Source organism: Rhincodon typus, chromosome 20 (assembly GCF_021869965.1).
Source record: "Rhincodon typus isolate 14 chromosome 20, sRhiTyp1.1, whole genome shotgun sequence".
Classification (NCBI taxonomy): domain Eukaryota; kingdom Metazoa; phylum Chordata; class Chondrichthyes; order Orectolobiformes; family Rhincodontidae; genus Rhincodon; species Rhincodon typus.
Genome location: NC_063351.1, coordinates 15,728,278 through 15,741,125, shown reverse-complemented (window position 1 = coordinate 15,741,125; position 12,848 = coordinate 15,728,278). Strand labels below are relative to the sequence as shown.

Genomic DNA, 12,848 nt, shown 5'->3' with positions numbered 1-12,848 from the left:
ACGTTTATGTGGGGAAGGCCACGCCTCACCAACTTGAATGAGATTTTTGAGGAGATGACGAGAAAAATTGATGAGGGATGGACAGTGGATGTTGTCTGCATGGACTTTAGTAAGGTGTTTGAAAGGTACCTAATGGCAGGTTGGTACAAAAGATAGAGTCTCATGAGATCTGGGGTGAGCTGGCTAGATGGATACAAAACTGGCTTGGTCATAGAAGACGGAAAGGAGATCAGTAACTAGTGGTGTTCCGTACACTTCAGTGCTGGGACCTTTTGTTGTTTGTAATATATATAAATGATCTGGAGGAAAATGTAGGTGGTCTAATTAGTAAGTTTGCGCGTGACACCAAAATTGGCAGTGTTGCAGATAATGAGGAGCATTATCAAAGGATACAGTGGAATATAGAGATTGCAGATTTGGACAGACAAATGGTAGATAGAGTTGAATCCAGACAAATGCGAGGTGACTCATTTTGGGAAGTCAAATTCAGGTGCAAATTATACAATAAATGGCAGAAGCTTAGGTGAATTGTCATACAGAGAGATCTGGGCTTATAGGTTCACAGATCCCTGAAAGTGGCAACACGGGTGGATAAGGTGGTCACGAAGGCATACAGCATGCTTGCCTTCACCAGCCAAAGCATTGAATATAAAAGTTGGCAAGTTACGTTACAGCCTTGTAAAACTTTAGTTAGCCATATTTGGAGTATTGCAGTTCTGGTTGTCACACTACCAGAAGAACATGAATGCTTTGGAGATAATGCAGAGGAGGTTTACCAGGATGTTGCCTGGTCTGGATAGTTTTAGTTATGAGGAGAGGTCAGATAAACTTGGATTGTTTTCACTGGAAACAGTGGACGCTGAGGTGCAACTGATAGAGGTCTACAAAACTATGAGAGGCATAGATAGGGTGGATAGTCAGTCCTTTTCCCAGGGTGGAAAGGTCAACTACAAAAAGGCACAGGTTCAAGCTGAGAGGGGGAAAGCTAAAGAGAGAAGTGCGGAGAAAATTTTTCATAGTGGTGGGTGCCTGGAACTTGCAGCTAGTGGAGATGGTGGAAGCAGGCACGCTAGCAACATTTAAGGTGTATCTTGATAGACATATGAATGGGAGGCAAACAGAGGGATAGAAACTGCATATTGGCAAGAAGTAGCAGGTCTAAATAAGGATTATATATCAGCACAGGCTTGAAGGGGCAAAGAGACTGTTCCTGCGCTGTACTGTATTGTATATTGTATGATATACCACAAGTATCCATTTATTAATTTGTTAACCATTACAGCATACAAAGGATATTCTGTGCTGTATATTAACAAACCACTTTTTTCCACTTAGTCAAATGAATGGCCATTGGAAAGCTTCTGTGAAGAACTTTGCAACGACCTTTTTAACTCTTCATGGGAGGTAATTCAAATCATTCTTTATAAGTGTCAGAAACCAATTCTTAAAATTAAGATTAAATGCAGTGTTAATATTATTATATGCCTTTCAAGCCAGAGCCATCATTTAAATATACATCACTGAACACATTATTATACTGGTTCCTAGAATGCTTTTTCTGTAGTGGCTATGGAAAGAATCACAAGCAATAAATTCCCCGTGCACAGGTGCAAAATGCAAAAACGTGTTGCAATGGATTCTGTTTACAAGCTATGTACCTCCTGAGAAATGAGGATTGTTTGTGCAAGTTCAGTAAAAGTACAGGTGTCTTTGTTTATACAATTAACAGTGGAGTAATGGGTTGGGTTAATCATGTTTTGAAATTAAAATAAAATGAAGACACAGTGGATAATGAGCAGACCTAATAAAATGAAAGGATGGCTCAGTTTTCACATCAGGTCTTGTTTTTGCACAATTTACTTTCACAGTTAAGTTCTTACTAACTTCCTATCATTCCTCTGTTAGTACCTCTATATGTCAGTTACATCTGAGAGTGTAGATCAGAGGCTGAATTTTTGTCTCTGATACTGAGAAAACCCACAGTGAGAAATGTACAGGGCAACATCTTTAAATTATCTCTGACTCCTAAGCTTCCAAGTTCATTATATTAAATGCCCAGCTTTGGTGCTGAATGTTAGACCAATAGTATTAAAGGCATGGAAGTAAAATTTGAAATTTGTGCAGGAGATTTTGCATAACTGTTATTGCACCTTCATAGTTGGGTTTTTAGTATCTCATTCATTCTATTTGCATGAGGTTAAGGAATAGTTGAATTTAATCTAGTGTAGATCTCTGCATCATATTTCCAATGGCACCTAATATAGCTTTGCGTACAGTTATACAGCTTCATTTTGTCTCTCATATTTCACCAACTTTATGTAGTGATTTAATACTTGCAGAACTGGTATACAAGTTTGTGACTTCCAAAATCCAAAGTCTTTGCCTTTTTCTTTTTTGGGTGACTTTTGAAGTGAATTCCAGAACTCAGAAGATGGTAATTCGCGTTGCGTTTCTCAAAACCATCTGGTTTCCAGTTAAATTTTATAAACTGTGTCGGTACTCTTTTCAAATAGCAATTATATTTGAGTCACAGTTTTTTTTTAAAAATATAGTTCAATCATTTTTGTCTTTTGTTTATTTTTTTGTCAGGTTCGGCATGGTGCAGGAACTGGGCTAAGGGAGATATTGAAGGCTCATGGGAAAAGTGGTGGTAAAGTTGGAGACAGCACTTTAGAAGAGGTAAAACATTATAGAAATGATTTATGTACCTTTTGTTAACATCTATTTTGATGCACTATGATTTCAAGATTGCTCAGCACATTGAACAACTGTAACATTAGCCTATCAAAGATTAGTTTGTGTCAAGTATGTCATCTGCTGGTTCAAGTGGACAGGAAAGATATTCTAGCCAATGTCTATTCCTCAAAATAAAATAAAGTGCCACCAAAACAAATTTTGCAGTCATTTTTCTGCTCATTTGAAGGGGATTTTGCCATGTGCAAATTACCTATCCACGTAATAGTGGCTGCCCTCCAAAAACTAATTCATTCGGCCATGAAGAACTTTTCTTGGTGTTGTTAAGTATATTATATAATTGCAGGTTCATTTGTTCTTGGTTAGTTATAGATTGACCTTCAGGTAACAATTCCTTTATTGAAAATATGTGAAATGCTATATTGTTGTATCTTTTACTGAGGTTACTTACAACTAACTGTTAGTACCTGTTTTCAGCGATTAAAGATTTGGGAAAGTTATTATAAAAGTAAAATAGTGTGAATGCTGGAAATTTGTTACAGAAACAGAGTGCTGAAAACATGTTGGTCTGGAAGCATCTGTAAAGAGGGAAATAGGTTTAACATCTCAGCTTCAGGATATCTCTGCAAAAGTTCCTCAAGTTAGTGTCCTAGGCTGGACCATCTTCAGCTGCTTCATCAATGACCTTCCCTCTATCATAACATCAGATGTGGGAATGTTTGGTGTTGATTGATTGCACAATGAACAGCATCATTTGCATTTCCTCAGATACTGAAGCAGTCCATGTTCAAATGCAGCAAGATCTGAGCAATATCTAGACTTAAGCTGACAAGTGACAAGTAACATTCCTGCCACACACCTGCCAGGCAATGACCATCTCCAATAAGAGACAATCTATCCGCTGCCCCATAACATTTAATAGCATTACCATCGCTGAATTCCCCACTACCAACATCCTGGGGGTTACCGTTGACCAGAAACTCAACTGGACTTCCCTCAAACACCAGTTGCTACAAGAGCAGATCAGAGGCTGGGAGTATTGCAGCAAGAAACTCATGATCTGACTCCCCAAAGCCTGTCCACCGTCTACAAGGCACAAGTCAGGGGAGAGATGGAATAGTCGCCATTTCCCTGGATGGGTGCACCACCAAAAACACTCAAGAAGCTTGACACCATCCAGGACAAAGCAGCCTGCTCGATTGGCACCACATCCGTAAGCATCCACTCCCTCCTCCACCGATGCTCAGTAGCAGCAGCGTGTACTTTCTACAAGATGCACTGCAGAAATTCACCAAAGATCCTTAGACATCACCTTCTAACCCCATGACCACTTCCATCTCGAAGGACAGGGCAGCAGATACATGGGAACCCCATGGACTGCAAGTTCCCCTCCAAGCCACTCGCTATTCTTCTTTCACCTGTCACTTGGTCAAAATCTTAGAAATCCTTCCCTAACTGCATTTTGCATCAACCTGGAGTATGTGGAGTGCAGAGGTTCAAGAAGGCAGCTCAACACCACCACCTCAGGGCAAATAGGGATGGGCAATAAGTGCTGGTCAGCCAGCAATGCCCATGTCCACTGAGTGAATTTTAAAAAAATTGAATCAAGTATAATTCTTCTCTTGAGCTCAATTCCGTGTTCTGAAGAAGTCCTATTCAATTCAAAACCTTTCTGTCTCTATAGATGCTACCAGACCAGCTGGGATTTTCTAGAACTCTGGGTTTATGTTATATGTGGGAATGACATGTTTGGGTATGCTATTCTGTAATAATGGATACAGGGAGAAATATGGGAAGTATTTCATGAAGTGCAGTTGATATTGTAATCTAGGAAATATGGCAGCCAGTTTGTGCATCGCGGCTCCCACAAATGTCATATATGATAGTCATCAGGTAGTGTTTTGCATGATATGTGTTGAAGGTAACCAATGTTTGGAGGTCAGGACCCTTTTTCTTTGAAATGATGCCATGGGATCTTTTGTGCCTATCTTAGATGGAACAAGAATCTAGAATACAAAGCGCCATAAGTACTGCGGTGAACAGTCAGCCTTGATTTTTGTGTTCATGTTCAGGACTTGGGCTGCTGTGCCAACCTGTTTTCCCTTCTGCCTCCATGTATTTTGGTTACTTCTGTACATCCATGTTTCTTGATTGCTGTAGATTTCTTTTTGCTCTTCTACTTTATTTAGAAGTGGGAGGTTTTGGTTGGTTTGATATGGCTAGAATACCAGGCTTATAGACCCAGAGGCCAGATTTAACAATTCCACCATGGCAATTTTGAGTATTTGAATTCAAGCCAGAAGTCCTAAGTATGAAGCAAAGCTGCCCCCTGTAAAAGTGACTAGCAACAAAAACACATGTCATAAAACATCCTCGGGTATTACGCATAAGCACTTTATAAGTCAGAGTTAGACATGGAGCCATAATAAAAGATTTTAGAACAAATGGCCAAAACTTGGGCAAAGAGATAAATGTTTTAAAATGCATTTTAAAGGAAGAAAGAGTCTCTGAAATCTAGGGACGGAATTCAATAACTTGGGAGTTGGCACCTGAAGCCATGATCACCAATGTTGAAGTGATTAAAGAAAGTCAGAATTACTTAAGTGCAGACATCTGAAGTAATGAGGAGAGGAGTCATGAGGGATTTTTAACATAATGGTAAATTTTAATATTCAGGTATTGTCAGTAAGTCCTCAAGCTGTGGTGTTATGTGAACAGGATTTCATGAAGGAAGGGGAGAGGCAGTAGAGTATCAGATAATCAAGTTTACAGAGAGCAGGATTTAAGAAATTGGCTAGAAATGCATTGGAATAGTCAAATCCACAGGTGTCTAAGGAATGTGTGATGACATAGAATTGTACAGCATGGAAACAGACCCTTCGGTCCAACTCATCCATGCCAATCAGGTATCCTAAATTAGTTTAGATCCATTTGTGAGTATTTGGCCCACATCCTTCTAAACCTTTCCTATTCATGTGCCCATTCAGATGCCTTTTAAATGTTGTGATTGTACCAGCCTCCTCCACTTCCTCTGGCAGCTCATTCTACACGTGCACCACCCTTTGCGTGAAAAAGTTGCCCATTAGGTTCCTTCTAAACCTATACCATCTAGTTTTGGACTCCCCTACCCTGGGAAAAAGACCATGGCTATTCACCCTGTCCATGCCCCTCATAATATTATAAAGGTCTAAGGTCATTGTTCAGCCTCTGACACTCCAAGGAAAATAGCTCCAGTCTATTCAGTCTTTCCCTATAGCTCAAACCCTCCAACCCTGGCAACGTCCTTGTAAATCTTTTCTGCACCCTATCAAGTTTCACAACAGCTCTCGTATAGCCGGGAGACCAGAATTGAACACCGTATTCCAAAAGTAGCCTAACAAATGTCCTGCACAGCTGCAACATGACATCCCACCTCCAATGCACAATGCACTGTCCAATAAAGGCAAGTGTTTCAAATACCTTCTTCACTACTCTTTCTACCTGTGACTCCCCCTTCAAGGAACTACGATACTGCACCCCAAGGTCTGTTTGTTCGGTAACAGTCCGCAGGACCTTACCATTAAGTATATAGGTCATGCCCAGATTTGTCTTTACCAAAATGCAACACCTCACAGTTATTTAAATCAAACTCCATCTACCACTTCTCAGCTCATTGGCCCAGCTGAGGCAGGAGCAAAATGAGTCAAAGTGGCAAAAGCAGTCTTGATGATGATGCAAATATGTGGTTTACAGCATATTAATTTTAAATATGAACCCAAGGTTGCACATGGTCCAGTGTAGTGTCCGACAGACAGTTGCCAGAGAAAAGGAGTCAATAGCTGAGGGTTGGATTTTTGAAGTGTGAAGGAAAGAAATGGCTCAGTCTTTTTAAGACTAATTGGTGGAAATTTCTGTTCATTCATTGTTTATGGTCCAGAAAGCCCGTTGATTAAGGGTGCAACTGGAGCCAATTTTGCACATCTTTTTCGTAAGCAGTTAATCTCAAGTTACAGATTACAAATAAGCACCTCCCAGCACAACAACAATTTGTGTGCAATTATAGAGATGCTAGTGAATTCCCAGTTATTGCCCATCACCTGTCTACAATTAAACATAACTAAGTTATTAACAGATTCCTTTTCTCTTTACATACAATCTCTCCATTTTATTTAAAACCAAAATTTAAAAGCAAATCAAATTTTAAAAACTGCCATATTCTGCACAAAGTATTCCATTGAGATGCCCCTCGTCTAGAATCCCATGCAATTTTTTGAGTATCTTTTCCCAACATTTATTTCAAGTCAGCAAGTTTAACATTTTCTGTCTCTTTTCATGGAGAGTATGTGATCCCAAAATGCATAATTTGTCTACATGAATTCAATACGCATGTAAAAAATACTACTGAGTTCAAGAAACTAAGAGAAACAACAGTTGAAGGCGAACTTTTCTCATTTTGCCTCATAAAAAATATTATGAAACCAATTGCACTAGAGTACATATCAGGCTGACTAGTATGTGAAGTGTCTTTAGAAATGACTAGTTTCAGGGTCAGACACTTAAGTACTCATTTCTGCAGATTTACTTTTTGTCAATATTTTATGTGCCTTTATAACATTCTTAACTTTAGGATGTCCCATCACACTTAACTACAACATATCAAAACTTTCATTTAGTTTCATGCCAATAAGTCAAACTGAAAGGCTTAATGCCCAACCAGTTCAACTGGCAGTGTTTGCAATTGCTCTGTACTGGATTTGTTTACATAAGTTATACTGTAATTCTATTAATAACTTATTTCTCAAATTCTGTTTCGGCCCCAGTTGAAATCAACATGCAGTTTGAAGATGCTTCAAAATTTTCCATTAAGGTGTCTATATAGACTTGGTATTGTGTAATGTGACAGGATTAATAGATGACCTCAGAGCAAAGACAGAAGAAACCACAATATGACATTTTTTTAACCTCCTTTTTGAACAGGGAGAAGATTAGGGATAAGACTAGTATCTCAAAATTTAAATAAGGGCAACTATGAGTGCATGAAAGCTGAGCCAGCTGAAATTAACTGGTATATTAGTTTAGTGTATACATCAATAGAGATGCAGTGGCAGATATTCAAGGGAATATTTTGGAATACTCTAAGTATACTCCTAACGTAAAGAAAGATTGTAAAGACACCATCTGTGCTTAACTAATAAGTTAGGGAAAGCATCAAAATTAAAGAAAAAGCATATAACTGGATGTATTTGAGTGGCAGGTCAGATGATTGGTCAGAATATGAAGAATGACAGCAAATGACTAAAGGATTAATTAGGAAGAATTTAGAGTATGCAAAGAAACTAGGATAAAAATGGATAGCAGGAGTACATACAGGTATTTAAAAAGGAAAGGAAAAGTAATTGAAAGTTTGCCCTCTAGAATGAGAAATAATAAGAATGAAATGAAATATTTTTCTTCTGTCATCACTATAAATAATACAAACAAAAATCGAGGAACTCTGCGTGAAAGTACAATCACCAAAGAAGCAATAGATGCAATTTGATGGATCTGCAGGCTGACAAGTCTCTAGGAAGAGGCCCAACCAGACTCAGGGTCTTGAAAACAGATTGTTCATGAGCCAGTAGATGCATTGGTGTAAAAATTTCCAAAGTTCCCTCAATTCAGGAAAGGTTCCATTAGAGTGGAAAGTTGCAACATAATGCCCCTTCAAGAAGGAAGGGAGGAAGGATACAGGAAGCTGTAGGTCACTTAAATTAACATCTGTCATAGCGAAGATGTTGATCAGTAAAGTGATTATCAGACTGATTCCTGGAATGACAGGACTGACGTGTGAAGAGAGACTAAATCAGTTAGGACAATATTCACTATATTAGGTGAACAGGACTGGACAGGATAAATGCAGGAAGAATGTTTGTAATGACTGGGGAATCCATAACTCTGGGTCACAGTCTGAGGATATTGCCTAGGCTGTTTGGAACTAACATGAGAAATCTCTTCATGCAGAGAGTGGTGAGCCTGTGGAATTGTCTGCCACAGAAAGCAGTTGAGGCCAAATTATGGACTGCTTTCAAGGAGGAATTCAATATTGTTCTTAGGACTAAATGAATCAAAGTATGTGGGGGGAGAAAGTGGAAACTAGGTACTGAGTTAGATGATCAGTCATGACCATATTGAATGGTGGAGCAGGTTCAAAGCTGAATGGCCTACTCCTGCTCCTGTTTTCTATGTTTCTTTGTGAAGAAGACATGCCAATAAATGTAGGTCAGTTAAGCAAGTGGACAGAAATCTGACAGATGGAGTATAATGTGGGAAAATATGAAGATGTTCACCTTGGTAGGAAGAATGAAAAAGCAGAGTGTTACTTAAATGGAATGTAGTAGTGGAGTACCGAGGTGCAAAGAAATTTAAGCATTCTAGTACGTGTGTCTTGACACATGCGGAGAGAGCACATAATCCAGGAGGCTGAAGGCATTCCATCCCATGTAAGAGGAATTGAATGTAAAAATCAGAATGTTATGCTTTAGTTATACAGGGTCAGAAATCACATGACACCAGGTTATAGTCCAACAGGTTTATTTGAAAACACAAGCCGACGGAGCTTTGCTCCTTCTTCAGGTGTTAGTGAGAGTGGTTTTATTAGGTCACCTCTTCTTTACACTGGTAAAAACCTTTAGTTCTCTCAGGACCGTGACTTGAAAGCAATTCGGGGATTTACATATACATTTAATCAATTAAAATCTAATAACTGATTAAAGATTTAACAGCATCATCAGTGGTGTGATCCTTTTGATCTTTTACTTATAAATTCTGTATTGGATACTAGATCTCTCACGAACACCTGAAGAAGGAGCAAAGCTCTGAAAGCTTGTGTTTTCAAATAAACCTGTTAGACTATAACCTGGTGTCGTGTGATTTCTGACCACTTCCACCCCAGTCCAACACCAGCACCTCCACATCTTAGTTATTCAGGGCATTGATGAGACCATATTGAAACATTTTATATAAATTGCTGGTCCATAGGCACAAGAGAAGTGATACCCAAGTTTGATGGTTCTAAAATAGTTGAAATGATAGGCACAGATGCAATTTAGGCCAGAGAAGTATAACGTGGAAATGCGGGTGCACAGATCATTTCAAGACAATAATGTAAAAGATAGGACCATAAAATGAATACAGAAGCGGTGGAGAGGTTTTGAGTTTTTTAGAAGAGGTGGTTAGTCCGTGGTTGCTGTTGCATTTATTATTGTCTGGATCTGGAATTCGAGATGGAATGAAAGAGAATTTTTTTTTCGAGGGATGCATTGTTTTAACTATTTACAATTGTTTAAAATAGCCATTTTATAAAGTGTCCTGTGATTAGTAAACTGCAGTAGTGCTGCTGGTCAGATTTCAGTTGCTTTGTCTGCTCTCTGCCAAGAGGGGTCTCTGCAAATGTGCGATGGGGGGAAAAAAGCATACTGCTGGATAGTAAAGTTTTTTGGGGTGAGGGTGTAACCTTATTCAAGATATTTTATAATCTTACTTTAGGAGTTTTATTTAATTCCCAGGAAGATTGATTGAATGTCTCAGAGATTTTAAATGTGATTCACACTGCATTGTTTTTGGCTCCATGCTATGTCCATCTAAGTATGAGATGCTGACTCTGATAACAGTGATGTAAGGAATTCTCAGAACTGTGTTTGAAGTCATGGTCCATAACTATGTAATAAGCAATGGCGTTTGAGCAATACCTCAGTCACCTACTGCTTAAGATAACAGTTCTTATTTTTAAAAAGTCAAACATTGTCTTGCTTATGAATTTGAATTTTTTTTATTGGTTTGTATGAGAGTAAGAGTTTATCAGCTGTGAGGGAACAATGTTTGAACTCCTGCACATTTCAGTGATGATTTCTGTCATTCAGAAATATGTATGCTTATGCCCTTTTTGCAAACTGGTATGTTTCCCAGTAATCTCAGACTAAATTTAATATGATGTTGGTTTTCTTTAGAGCTATGATGAATGCAATTTACTTTTCCCCTGTGTGATAAATTCCTGTGCCTCCCCCTCCTTCACTTCAGACAGCAGAGCCTTTAGCTCAAGGGAATACCCTCCCCGATTCTTTGACTTAATTAAATAAATCCCACCAGATAAATGGGTACATAAAGTATGATAAACTTCGAAAGCTATAACTTGTAGTGTTAATCAATGGAACCCCCTAAGGAATAAATTAAAATAGATACATCAGAGATTTGAGATCGCAGATTACTGGATAAAGAAATCGTGTAAAATTCTGATTAGCAAGCATTAAGGTTAAGCTTCAGAATTTAGTGGACTTCCCAGAACATTGCAATATTGGGAATATCATTTCCCATCAAATCAAATAATTTCATTTTCTCTTCAATAAAATTTGTTATTGCATTATTAACATATTTTGTATACAACCTTAATACTATCTGTAATAACACTGTTACTCTGCTCCAACTGCTGATAAAATCTATTCATGCCTTTTTCATCTCTTGGACCAAAACCACCTTATAATAATAACAACATGGAATTTGTGCAAGTTAATAAAAGGTTAATATGTGCTTCCGTGCCCAAGGCCCTTGTTTGCAATGATAGGAAGGCCAGGAAGAACTTATGATCACCCATGCTGTAGCTTATTTTGTGAAGTCTACACTAGGTCTTAACTTTCTATTTTTCAGATTGAACAACAACACCAGGAATGGCTAGAGGATTTGGCTATTCGTCTACTTTGTGTGTTTGCACTGGACAGATTTGGAGATTTTGTATCTGATGAAGTATGTGTTCTGCTGTAAAACTTTGTGGGAGGGAGCAGCTTTCACGTTAAAGCAGCAATACACATTGCGATACTATACATGAAATTCTAAAAGGCATGAACATGCTAAATCTATTATTTTGAAAAGGAGTTGTTTCATAGTTATTCTTCCTAAAAAGCCATTGTTCAAAGTAAATCGCTACTGCATCCTAAATAAAGGTCACAGCACTTGTAAAATATTGTTAATGCAATACAGAAAGCTTTGTGCCCCAACTTATGTACTTTGTAGAAGTGTTTATTTCAAGTTAATTTTGATTACTGGAATATTTTAAATTTAGAATCACAATTTCTAATTAAAGAATGCTAACTTTGAACATTAAAACTTTTAGTAATGCTTTTTGTAAGACTTTGTATGTTCGGAGCAAGATAGGTAGTCCTACAGCTACAATGGATGCCAGACTACCAGACTACAGCACAGATCAATTGTGCGTGTAATTCGGCTTTACAGATTTATTAGAGACTCCTAACTTTTGAAGAAGAAAAATGTACTATTCAGGGGAGGATACTGTTCCCCATCTGATCAAGCACATAATCAAGCAGACTGAGATAACAAGGTGTAGAGCTGGATGAACACAGCAGACCAAGCAGCATCAGAGGAGCAGGAAGGCTGATGTTTCGGGCCTAGACCCTCCTTCAGAAATGGGGGAGGGGAAGGGGGTTCTGAAATAAATAGGGAGAGAGGGGGAGGCGAATAGAAGATGGATAGAGGAGAAGATAGATGGAGAGGAGACAGACAGGTCAAAGAGGCGGGGATGGAGCCAGTAAAGGTGAGTGTACGTGGGGAGGTAGTGAGGAGATAGGTCAGTCCAGGGAGGACGGATAGGTCAAGGGGGCGGGATGAGGTTAGTAGGTAGGAGATGGGGGTGGGGCTTGAGGTGGGAGGAGGGGATAGGTGGGAGGAAGGACAGGTTAGGGAGGCGGGGACGAGCTGGGCTGGTTTTGGGATGCGGTAGTGGGAGGGGAGATTTTGAAGCTTGTGAAGTCCACATTGATACCATTGGGCTGCAGGGTTCCCAAGCGGAATATGAGTTGCTGCTCCTGCAACCTTCGGGTAGCATCTTTGTAGCACTGCAGGAGACCCAGGATGGACATGTTGTCTGAGGAATGGGAGGTGTAGTTGTTTAGTGCGAACCGAGCGTAAGTGTTCTGCAAAGTGGTCCCCAAGCCTCTGCTTGGTTTCCCCGATGTAGAGGAGGCCCCAACAGGAACAGCGGATGCAGTATACCACATTAGCAGATGTGCAGGTGAACATCTGCTTGATGTGGAAAGTCTTCTTGGGGCCTGGGATGGGGGTGAGGGGGGAGGTGTAGGGGCAGGTGTAGCACTTCCTGCGGTTGCAGGGAAAAGTGCCGGGTGAGGTGG

At 39.4% G+C, this 12,848-nt stretch overlaps 1 protein-coding gene across 1 annotated transcript in view; it reads left to right on the top strand.

Moving 5' to 3' along the window:
- The window catches only part of btaf1 (BTAF1 RNA polymerase II, B-TFIID transcription factor-associated), a 102,428-nt gene that overhangs the window by 28,102 nt on the left and 61,478 nt on the right, over nt 1–12,848 (top strand). Inside the window, exons 7-9 of the mRNA XM_048609172.1 lie at nt 1,336–1,404; nt 2,590–2,679; nt 11,353–11,448. Coding sequence (XP_048465129.1) covers nt 1,336–1,404; nt 2,590–2,679; nt 11,353–11,448 — 255 coding nt within the window. The remainder of the gene's footprint in view (nt 1–1,335; nt 1,405–2,589; nt 2,680–11,352; nt 11,449–12,848) is intronic.